Raw genomic sequence first — 12,635 nt, forward strand, 5'->3', positions numbered from 1 at the left:
GTTTATCTTCAAGCCTTTAAGACCCCAGTCACTATCTCTTTTGATAGCCGGGCACCATCAGCTTTCTTCACCACATTTACTTGTTCACCCATGTAGGCTCCAGCTGTTGTGTCGGGAGAGTGAGCATCATAGAGTTCCAATTTAATAAAAGAAGGTATTCATGCATAGAGGGAGTGTTTGAGTAGAGGCCCAAGGTCCTTCCGCCACCTTAATACTTGATCTATAAATATAGACAGCTTCCTAGTTCTTTCCTCCATTTCCTTTTACTTTCCCTGTCTCACCATCATGTTCAACCTTCATTTTGCTCTCAGTAATTGCTCTTGGCTGCATTTAACTTGATCAAACCATATCAGGCGTTCTACACCCTCCTCACCATCGATTTGGATCTCTTGTTGTTCCCTTGTCCCTGGGTTTGTTTGAACACTCACATTCTGAACACTGTTAATCTCTCAAAGTAGGAGAGGCCTTCATCTTTGAAAATCTTCCCCCTCTTCCCTGGGGTCTGGCTAAATCCTCATTTTTCAAGGCTTAAGCTGAGTATCACTGTGTCTTCTCATAAACCACTGCTATCCTTCCTAATAACCCCCTATGCTAACAGAGTTCTTTCTGCTTCCAAAGAGGCACTTACATATTGTCTTACCACTGCCTTGGCAATTTTAATCTGCTCACTAGATGGAGCAATCTAAAACTTCTAAAAAGAACTTTACTGAAATGTAATTTACATACATTTTATAAAATTCCCAAACTTTGTTGCAGACATGTAAAATTCTTGGGGCAACACTCACCCCAATAACTTATGATAATGCCTGTGAGAGCTAGAATTTACTTGAGGGTATGCCTAATTCCTAGTTTGCTGAATGGAACCAAAAAGGAGTCACCTCTTTCTCACCTGATACCTGATAATTACTATGCTTATTTTAAAAGAAAGATTTCCATTATATTTTCACATCCACTTAAGTGTCTTAACACATAGCACATGCTCAATGAACATTTGCTGAATTAGGCGTGAGGTGCACATACCTCGTCTATATATGGCTTCACTAGTACTTGACCAACTAAGGCCTCTGCATCACGTGTCTTGTCAATTGTTGCGTAAGTTCTCAAGCAGTGCCGTACTATATCGACATTGGAAGTCTGCAGGCCTTCTAATAGGAGACCTTCCAGGGACTGTTGTAACATGGCTGTAATGCCAGCTATTCGCTGCAAGAAAGATAGACAGTTAAAAAAACAGAACTCCTAGTTGGAACAAACTCAAATATGGACATAACAAGTCTCCTGCCTCAGTGGACATTAATATATGTGAAATTAAAACATCAACAATTCTAGAGAGTAACTAATCTCTATAATGGCAAGTCTCCATTTACCAGAAAGGTATTTAAATGGAATTACTGAAAGAGAAAAAATATTATTTTCCTCCAAAGAAAATTTGATGCGCATCATGGAAAGCTCAGGTAAATGTTTCAGATACACAAAGTCTGGCTATATGTGTCAAAATGCAAAAACCCCAACACACTAAAATGGTAATTGAAATGATTTTGACTCAGAGCCACCATCCACAGGGACGCTTCGGTTACTGAACAGCTCCAAGCTTGAACTTTCCACCATCCAAAGAGCAAAGCTCTATAAAATCTGCCAGGTATTCATAACTTTGCTTGACACAAAGGGGTCACACTTCAGTCTAAGAACCGCTCCTACTCAGACAACGTATAGTACTTAAGTTAGTGTGTTAAAGCATCTATCATTGTGCTTTGCTGGGGCTTTATTTGCATAAAATATCATAACTATCGCTCCAAAGAAAGTTAGTGATCCCAGCTGTAAGGCGCAAAGGGAAAGTGTGAGAGGCACTATAGAGTTAAAGAAAGAGGTCACGACGGAATTTGAAACAGGTAGCCCCGTGTGTGATTGGGTGGTTGAATGAATACAACATGGCAAAGTCGGCATATCAACATGTTGGAGAGAAAAGAAAAAAGGTGATCAAAGCACCTAATGGAGCAAAAGATGTGAAATTGCTAATCATGAAATAAAAAAACCCAGACCACTGGAGTCTGAAAAGCTACTGTTACTTTGGATAAATCATAAACAACAAGATGGCAATAGTGTATTCAAGGCAGTGATATGCGCGAAGGCTAAACGCTTCCACGGTGATTTTATAAAAAATGTTGTGGGAATGAGAGCTGAGCAGCCTAAAGCATTCAAAGCTACTCCCGGAGGCTTGAAACATTCAACAGGAGACCAAGCATGCACAGTGTAGTAAGGCATTGGGGAAGAAGAAGTGTACAGGAAGACAAAGCTAATAAATTCTTGGCTGAATATGCTAAATGGGAGGTTTTATAGGATTTTCAAGGTTGTAAAACTTTACAGGAACAGTGAACCTCAACTTTCTCCCATTGAGCAGGCGTTGGGTTTGAAATACTGACTTTGTAGTTAGCAGTATAAAACCTGATGGTGCCACTTTTAGGATGTGTCCAGTTATATGGAACTCAGAATTAATTTTCCTCTTATAATTTAGACCAGGAGTGGAGAACATTCGGCCTGTGGGTCATATAAGGCTTGCAAAGTCCTCAACAGCTAATGTCTACACCTCACCAAAGAAGCGATTCCAGCCATCATTTTAGGGATGAGTTAAATATGATCAAATAAAACAGGCTAGTTTTTAAGTTCATAATTTGGTAGGCCCACAAATGATGTTCTAAAAATCTACCTGGCCTTTAGCAGAAGGTTCTCCACAGCTGATTTAGAGAATATAACTGAGTCTCTACAAAATCTCTAACACAGGAGAAAAAAAAAGACTAATGAAAACAAATCAAGGGTAGCTTTAAAAAGCTACAGATCCACCATATCAGGGGTAGTACTAGGTTAAATCAAAATTATCAAATTTCTAAACACCAAACTGAAAATCCAAAATAATACTCACTGGTCTTACTTTGTCCAAAAGAGGCATGCCTTTGCTTTGAACAGCATGAAACTGTAACTGATTAAATTCGGTGGCAATTCGCTCCAAAATCTGTCCAGTCAAAAGTGGGCTAGTAGATACAATTAAATAAATTTCATTTACAATGAGCTTTTATTTTGTGGATTAACAAGGACAATGCTTTCCCATCCAGTGTGTCTTAACATTCTTCAGAGAACATTTTCCCATGGCCACCTTGTTATAAGGTGAAAACTTAAAAAAACCTTTTCCTCTGGGGCTCTTTAGAGCCGTCACTAAATTTCTCCTAAGAGCTGCATGTATCTCATGTCCTAACTGTAGTGGGCGTCCTGACCCAACCTCGCTCAGACCATAGGAATTAGAAATAAGCAGAATTTGTTGTTTTGAGTTTTTGTTTTGATTGACATTTCTCTCAAGGCTAACAATCACTAACATCTCTTCACCAGTTTGTTAGCCCCCTGAATATCTTTAGTGAAGTGTCTTTATCTGCCCATTTTGCAGTTGGACTATTTGTAATTCTGTTATTGAAGTGGTAATGTCTTCTATAAATCTTAAAGGTTAGCTAGTTGTCTAATGTTATTACAATTTTTTTTCCTGAGTCTGTAGGTTTTCATTTTCTTTGGTGAAGACTCTTGATACACATAAATGGGTTTTATTTATTGGGTTGGTTCTTTAATCGTTATATTAAGTCATCCCTTTTATCTTTTGTTGGTTTTTGACTGATACTCTATTTTATCTAAAATTAATTTGAAAATAACTCCTGCTCTCTTATGGTTACCAGTTGAAAATGTGTCTCCTGAACATCCATTGTTATTCTGTTTCTTGTTAAGCGCATTTAATGCATTTTACAGTCAGTATAATTATCAATAAGTAAAATTTTACTGCTGTCATTTTGCTGTCAGCTTAGTTTTAGGTGCTATGGTGCTGATGCTTTGTTTCTTACTCTTTTCTATGCTAAATTTTTTTTTAACCAATTCTTTTGTAGCTTTGGTTCTAAGGCAAACTGAGACTTTTATGTTTTTCTTGTTAATTTGGTGAGCTCTATTAATTTTCTTTGCGGTTATCCTGTAATTTATTATTATCTTAAGTTTAAAATAGTTTACTCTTTTTTGGTACTGTGTTGACTTCCTTTCCATTTGGAAGTTGTGTAACTATATCATTTATTTCCTCTTTTTGCTTTGTACTTATAATCATTTACAAATTAATAATTGTAGTTCCCTATATTCAGGCTTCAATTTGTTTATCTGAAAATGTACTAACGTAACCATTGTATTTGAGACAATATTACTGCATAATTCTTAAATGGTAAAAGGTTTTTCTTTCAAGGTTTTATATTCATTTTAATTGCCCCATTGTCTTCCTGCCTATCTGGTTTCAGCTGAGAAATCAGAGCTTAGTCTTACTGGTTCGCTTTTCAGGTAATGTTTCATTTTTCTCCTCTTGCTTTTAGGAGTCTTTCTCTATTCGTAGTTCAGGAGAGTTTGTCTCTTGTTGGTTTTCGTTTGGAGCATGTCTGCTTTGGGGTCAGTGGAGGTCCTTGAAGACATGCCTGCTGTCTTTCACGCAACTAGGAGCGTTTTCACGCAACAAATCTTCAACACGTTTTTACTCTTTTCTGGGTCCTTCCTGTGTTCCACGGAATTCTTGGGCTTTCCTTCCTTTTCTTGTGTGTTCTTTTCTCTCATTGTTTCTCTAAGAGACTCCAATTCTTTTTTTTTCAATAATAAATCATTTTATTTGAGCTCATTCAACTTTTATCACACTCCATACATACATCAATTGAGTAAAGCACCCTTATACATCCGTTGCCCTCGTCATTCTCAAAATTTGCCTTCCACTTGGGTTCCTGGAATCAGCTAGTTTTTCTTTTTTTCCCCTCCCCCTCTCTCCTCCCTCCCCCATGAACCCTTAATATTTTATAAACTATTGTTTTATCTTATCTTACACTGCCCGGCATCTCCCCTCACCCACTTTCCTGTTGCCCACCCCACAGATAGGTTACATGTAGATCCCCGAGTTTGGTATAGACTTCAATTTTTAATGATGCTATAGAATAAGATAGAATTGCTCTTGAAGGTTTCCAAGACTAAATCTTACTGGATCACAGAGCCTCATCTTTCTCCCTCAAAGAACTGGTGAATTCAAACTAATGATCCTGTGGGTAGCAGCTCAAGCTTTAACCCATTATAGCTAACCAGGGTGTTCAACAGATTTGTATTATTTAGCCTTTAATCTCTTAGCAGCCCAAACAATTACACACTTATCCACCATAGCTGTCAACAAAATAGCAGTAGTAGTTAGACTTTATGTGAACTTGATTTTTTGTGAAATTGCAGGGGTAGAACCCAACCTATCATTCAGGTCATAGACTGATGATGCTGCCATGAGCACGTGGCATTTTAATAGACACACCAGGAACTACTCCTTCCCCTTGCCTTTCAACTTCCTGCTTGCTGAGATGCCCTATGTAGGTTGCCAACCTGGAGAGCTGCTGCACCCTGCCATGTTTCCACTGACCATGGATCGACATGTCTCTCTACCCACTGGCTGATCTTTCTGTTTCCAGCTTCACCTTTCTGATACAATAGCATCAAGAGTTTTGTTTATTAACAGTGGTTCTCAACCTTCCTAATGCCTCAACCCTTTAATACATACAGTTCCTCATGTTGTGGTGACCCCCCAACAATAAAATTATTTTCGTTATACCCTCATAACTGTAATTTTGCTAGTTATAAACCATAATGTAAATATCAGATATGCAGGATGCATTTTCATTGTTGTAAATTGAACATAATTAAAGCATAGTGATTGATCACAAAAACAATATGTAATTATATATTGTGAATACTTATTTCTAATTACAAATAAGTGAAGTTTTGTTTTGAAGCACGGTGTAGCATGGGTAAGAGTCTTCACACTGGGTACTGGGGTACTCTTATGTGGGTGTATCTGCATGTGGAGGACCCGCCTGGAGATGGATATAGAAGCGGTGCCTTGGTTCCTAAGACCATCAGAAATATGTGTTTTCCAATGGTCTTAGGTGACCCCTGTGAAATGGTCATTTGACCCCAAAGGGGTCATGACCCATAGGTTGAGAACTGCTGGTCTATAATCTCATGAATTCTGTCTTCTAGTAATTCAATGCTATGTCTTTGTCCTTCTAAAGTATTATTCATTTCTGAAAATTTAGTACTAATCTTCTAGACTTTTAGTTGCAGACTTTGTAGAGTTTCTAATTTTACATTTCCATTCTGTTGATTTGTTCTTGTATTTTCCTTTTTAATTCTTCTAGACTTTTGTCTGTGATTTCCTCAAACTTTTAATCAACTGAAGGCAAATAAATATCAAATGCCATTTCTTATTCTGGAAGGTTTTGTAGCTCTGTATTTTGCTCACTTGTTTAAGCTATTTTGCCCTGTTTCTTGGGTGTGTATGTGTAAACTGAAGTTGTCTTGTTTTGGTATTAATTTGTTGATTGCATATTGGTTTGCTTCACCCTGATTTTTTTGTCTAAATGTATTTGGGCAAAAAAAGTGGATGTGTTACTCTGGTTGCTCATTTGGCATCATTACTGGGGGGTCATCTTGGATAAGTGGGTTTAGTAAAGGAGGGAGTAAAGGCATACGTTTTGATCATTGATTATGTTGAGCAGTTGAGTGAAGGCTGGGTAGGGGCTGGCTGCCATCTGTCATCAATCCAATAGAACTGGAATGACAGTACTTGTCCATTGGGTGGGCAGCAGGTTTTGTGTATATGGCTGGGTAGAGTCATTGGCTCTTAGCTGATAGGGAAAGATAGGGGGAATAAAGGAAGATGAGAAAGAAGAGGTGAAAAGAGGTAGCAAAAAGGTGGTGAGAGTTGGGAAGGAAAACCAACAAACAAAAATGGTACAAGTGTTAACTATCAAACACAGATGCAGCGGGAACATGCAGCTTACTCTGGGGAGCAAAGATGACAGCCTGTGATAAGGAGTGGGGATGGGCTCTGTGGAATCAAAACAAAAAGCAGGTACAGGGGAAATGAATAAAAAAATAAAGATAAAAAAGAAATGGAGAGGGGGAGGAACAACTAAGAAGAAAAAGCAAAAACAAAATTTTAAAATAAAAAGCACAATATGGGTGAAAAGTACTAGCCCCCAAACATGTGAAAATGCACTGTTGGTTAGGAAGAGTTAGGGTAAGTGTTGCTATCTGTGTGGCACCAGAAATGAGGTGTGCCAGCTCCAAAAATAAAACCAATGGACAGTGGGTAAGGGGAGAGGGAGAGAAAGGATGTAAAGAAAGCACAAAGAGTGTAGGGGTGGGTGCGGGTGGGGAGAGGAAAGGCTATACAGAATGATCTACTTCTTTAGCTTTCTTTGACGTTCTGGGTCCCAGGGCTATCTTTCGAATCCATTCACTTAAGTTTCTCAGTCAATGGTTGACTATCAGAATAGTGTTAGCTGTGATCCACCATCTTGGATTCTCTTCACACGACCATACTGCAACACTGATTAAGGAGCCATAGCACAAGTAGTCTCTGGGTTATGAATGTCTGACTCATATCTACCCTTTAATGCAGGGCTTCAAACCACTTCTCTCACGGCCAATGAAGCAAAACAGGAAAAGAATGGGATGCTTATAATTTAGGTGATCTGTCATGGTAACTGGAACCGGAAAAATAAGCCCTGGAGGGGGAGACTTAGAAGAGGCAGTGAGCCCTTTGCAGAGACTGGATTACTAGCAGAACTGCAAAGTCGCAATGCCAGCTGCTATTTTTGAGAAGGGCACCGCCATCTTTTGAGCTCTGCTTAACTGTTATATAAATCTGTCCTCACTTTATAACTGAAATAACTGAACCAACCCCCATGCCCACTAAATTCTTCATCACAATCACCAGCACTGGCTATATGTGCAACTTTTAAATTACTGAAAATGAATCCATTTTTCTTGCACTACCAAACCCAATCAACTGCAATCAAGTTGACTGTAACAGTGACCCTACAAAAACCGAACAGCTCCTTAGGATTTCCCAGACTGTAAATCTTTTTTTAAATATATATTTATTTTTATTAAAAGATCATTTTATTGGGGGCTCTTATAACAATTCATACATCAATTGTATCAAGCATTTTTGTACATATGTTGCTTCTGTCTCCATTCCCCCATGGTTTTTCTTGTTCATCTCCCTGGTGGGGGAGGGTATGTGGTTATGTGTCAATCATTGTGATGGGTTTCCCCTTCCTCCTCACCTCTCCCGGCCTTCCCCCTACCCTCCTGGTTTCACTACTCTCATTCCTGTTTCTGGATTCTGTATGTCATGAGCTCTTATCTCTTATGTGTACCTGTGCACATGTTCCGGTTTAGTCCGTAGTGAAAGGCAAGACTGAGGTCATGATAGTCTGGGGTGAGGAAGCTTCAAGGAACCAGAGGAATACTGTGTGCTTCATCGGTGCTATACTGCACTCTGGTTGACTTATCCCTTCCTTGTGACCCTACTGTGAGGGATGTCCCATTGTCTACAGATGGGTTTTGAGTCTCTACTCCGACCCCCTCATTCTCAACAATATGCTTTTTTAAAAAAAATTGTTTGTTTGGGGTCTTCTGATGCCCATTACCTGATCCCTTCGACACCCAATGATTGCACAGGCTGGTGTGCTTCTTCCATGTGGGCTTGTTGCTTCTCTGCTATATGTCCGCATGTTTAACTTGAAGCCTTTAAGACCCCAGACACTCTATCTTTGGATATCCAGGCATCATCCGCTTTCTTCACCACATTTGCTTATGCACCCATTTTGTTTTCAGTGATCTTGCTGGGAGGGTGAGCATCACAGAATGCCAGGTTGTTAGAACAAAGTGTTCTTGCATTGAGCAAGGGTATGAGTAGAGGCCCGACGTCCATCCACTACCTCAATTTTTATGAATTAATTATTTACACATGTACACACCTTTGCTTATACTTCTAGCCATAGTTTTTCTTCCTAGATCTTTCCTCTATGTCCTTTTACCTTCCTCCTGTAAATCTTTATGGGAGCAGACTACTTCTCTTTTTTCCTCAGAGTTGCTTGTGGGTCTCAAACTGCAGACATTGCAGTTAACAGATCAATTTTTGACCCCCATTGCGACCAGGGCTCTTGTACCAAAAGTTAGACTGAATAAGAACTATATGCACAAGTTTTCTGGATGGTACAGGTGGTCTTCATTCAGCTGGTACCCAAAGGTTGGCAGTTCAAATCTACCCAGTGGCACCATGAAAGACTCTGGTCTGGCGACTTGCTTCTAAAAAGATTACAGTCCATGCTCTTCAATAGTCAAACAATAAATGAACACCTCAACAACAATAAAATAATAATGAAAGAAACAGTTGTATCTGTTCTGCTGACCTACAAATTCTTAAAGTCATTATTTATTCATAGCCAAAGGACTACCTATAATTAAAACAACATGGTACTAATAGACTACATAGTATTCAGAAAGTATGTGACAAATATGTTGATAACTGAGTTGACAAAGGTACACAAACAATTCTGTGGCGAAAGGGCAATCTCTCAGCAAACAATGCTAGAATAACTGGATATTCACATACTTAAAAAACATTTTTCAAAGCAAACACTCTATCTTATGCAAAAGTTAGCACAAAAATGAGTCAAAGACCTAAATGTCAACCTTAAAACAGAGACTTTGAGAAGACATAAGAGAACATCTTTGATACTTAGAGCCAGACAAAAATTTCTTAGGAATGACATCAAAAAAATGATAAATGGACTTCATCAAAATTCAGAACTTCTACACTTTGAAAATTACTGTTAAAAAAATGAAGGATAAGCAAGTTCAGAGAAAATATTTGTGGTTAGAAATGTGATACAGGCTGATCATCAGAATATATAAAGAGCCTTTATAATGATAACAACAGCCCCATAAATCAACAGGCAAGACGTTTGAACAGATTCTTCACTAGAGAGGACATAGTTGAGAATATACGCATAAGAGAAATGAAAGCCACCAAACCCTCTGCCTATCAACTCCTGTATGTGGTAAATCCGTTTGTGCGAGAATGGAACTGTGCTCCGTGGGGTTTCAATGACGGTCTTCACAAAGCAGATCACCAGGCCTGTCTTCCGAAGCAGCTCTGGGTGGGCTATACCCTCTGAGCTTCTGGTTAGAAGCTGAGAACATTAAGCATTTATTTTCACTACCCAGGGTTAATGCCTCTAACCAAAAGCTAGCGGTCTGGAGAGATATATCCATTAAGTGACAATTTGTGACGCTTACTTAGTTTTGACTTATCCTTATGAAATGTGACCTTCAGCAAATTACTTAGCCTTTCAAATGCCAATTTCCCTAAGTAAAATGGAGATAAAAATAGCTTTTACTTTATATGGAGGTTATGAAGAATTAGCACCAAGCCTGAAAAGTGCTTAGCATAATGGTTCACTGTAAATGCTCAATAAATGCCAATTCTATTTCTGCTTGGAGAGCTGAGGGATGAGCAGGAGTTAAAAATAGACAAAAAAAGTGTAGAAAAGGGCATTTCGGGGCAGGGGAAGGAACAGGATGTACAGAAGCTTGTATTCTTGCACTTAGTCCTGAAAGAAGCATCCATTCCAATCTATTCCAATAAGCAAAGCTCTATTAAGCATAATGTTTATAGTCCGTCACAAAGTTGGCAACACAGATGCTCAGCATGTCTTCAATCTTAATCTGAAATGATTAGAAATGTCTTCAATCTTAATCTGAAATGAAGTTCATGCCCTGCCCCAAAGTCTTAAACTGACAATTAAAAGCTGACGTAGGGCACAGTAATTGTTCATAATGAATGCCTTCCAGCACCCTATATATTTTTTAAGGATCTATGAAGCAGTAATAAATGAGGTATCTTCAAAAGTCAAAAAAATAATCATTTACTTTAAATTTACATTTGTCAAATAGTTGTCAGAACAGTCAATCTATATGCTCTAGATCTTAGTTCTTGCTACACAGTTTATCTGCTTCAAAGTGTAATAAATGCAATATCCTGCCCCCCCTTAAAATAAATTATAAAGCATTGATTCCACTCAAAAGGACGTTGAATAGAAAGGAGAAAAAGCATAAAACTGCCAGTTGAAGTAGTTGCTGTGCTTTCTTGAGCACCACGTATCTGATGATGACAACTGAAGAAAAAGTCCACGACATAAGAATAGATGAAATGAAAGACCATCACTGATCTACTCAGTTCTGTATTGGAAGCACCTAATCTAATTTAGAGGGAGCCCTGGTGATGTAGTTTTTATGCATTAGGCTGTGATCTGAAATGTCAGCAGCTGGGACAGAAAGACAGGTGTTGAATTCCTGTAAAGAGTTACTGTTTGGGCGGGGTCCGGACCATGCAGCCTCTCGGAAAGATGGATGATCTACTGGACTGTGCAGTCCCTGCCTCCAGCATTCCATGGAGCTTATCTCTCCGGGAGGGGAGGGGTCCACACAGCTCCTTCCCCCACATTCCAAGAAGCTGCTCTGTGAAGGACTCACTCTGCAGCTGCACACCAGGAAGCCTCCCTTCTCCAGCAGCTCTCTTCACCTCATTTGCATATTTCCCTGACCCAAATCCCACCGCACCACAGACTGGGGCAATTTCTCTGACCTAACTCATTGGGTCTGGGAAATCCCTGGGAGCTCTAGATGCTCCTGTCCCTCTCTCTGCGCTCCCTTCCCTCCCGGGAGCTCGTTCCCTACTCTAATGAAGCCGCTCTGAACCTCACGTTCTTTGTCTCAATCCTATCTCTCTCTGTTCAGTGTCTCAGTGTTGACCTCTCAGTTACAGTCTGGGACAGTTCTACTCTGTCCTATGGCTGTGAATCAGCATTGATTGAAAGGCAGTGAGAAAGAAACCAGTTTAGGAAGGAAATTGCCCAGTATAATCAACGCAAAATGTTAACTGTCTATCTTGAATATACCTAGCTTTTCCCTGAATAACCTACTGTGGATGTACTATTTACAAAGTACCCAGATATCTTTAAGGTAATATGCACGATATATTTATGATTCACTTATGGTGCTCTGGTTTTACTTTCTGTACAGATTAAGATTTCTAACTTGAATTAAAGAAAGCTCCTCAAAGGTGATTCAGACCAAGAAGGTACAGAGCGTCTATGGTCAGAGAAGACTTCCTGGGAAGGATGATTCTGTAGCTGAGTTTTATAAAAGGTAACTTGTGTGGTGTCAGTGTCTTGTTCGTTCATTCTATTATAGGTTACATTCTCTGAAATCAAAGGTTACCCAGCTGGTAGGCACAACTCATCTCAAGCTAAATCCAGAGTCTGCTTTTGCACAGTGTCGTGGGGCTTCCCATTAATTGTGATATGATCTACTCTGTGCCTTTTGTCACAAATTTAACAGGAGGATTATAAATTTTAAAGTAAGAAGGTTAATAAGAAATTACAACAAAAGAAATGTTTTTTTCTTATAAGTTTTTCTTTATCTATTTTAACTAAATGTGTCCTTACTGTGTCCTAATGATGTACGGCCAATGCTTTTTGAACCTCAAAATACATCAACTGTAATACTCTGAGCACGTCTAAAAAAATACCTTAAACATTTGAATGCTATTCCACATCCTGAAAGGCAACAGGCTTTCCTCAGCTCATGGCTGAGGCAATTCCAAAGAGAAAACTCTCCCACACTAAGCATTCTACCTTTAATCCCCACAAATGTGGTATGCTAAAACTGCAACCTCTAGAGGTTTGACAATA

General features: G+C 39.1%; 1 protein-coding gene across 1 annotated transcript in view; it reads right to left on the reverse strand.

Annotated features, from left to right (window-relative positions):
* Positions 1-12,635, reverse strand: part of COG2 (component of oligomeric golgi complex 2) — a 74,807-nt gene that overhangs the window by 30,524 nt on the left and 31,648 nt on the right. The window contains exons 6-7 of the mRNA XM_075531952.1: positions 2,915-3,023; positions 1,021-1,200 (exon numbers count right to left, since the gene is read on the reverse strand). Of these exons, the coding sequence (XP_075388067.1) occupies positions 1,021-1,200; positions 2,915-3,023 (289 nt within the window). The remainder of the gene's footprint in view (positions 1-1,020; positions 1,201-2,914; positions 3,024-12,635) is intronic.

The sequence above is a fragment of the Tenrec ecaudatus genome, chromosome 1 (genome assembly GCF_050624435.1).
Source record: "Tenrec ecaudatus isolate mTenEca1 chromosome 1, mTenEca1.hap1, whole genome shotgun sequence".
Lineage (NCBI taxonomy): Eukaryota > Metazoa > Chordata > Mammalia > Afrosoricida > Tenrecidae > Tenrec > Tenrec ecaudatus.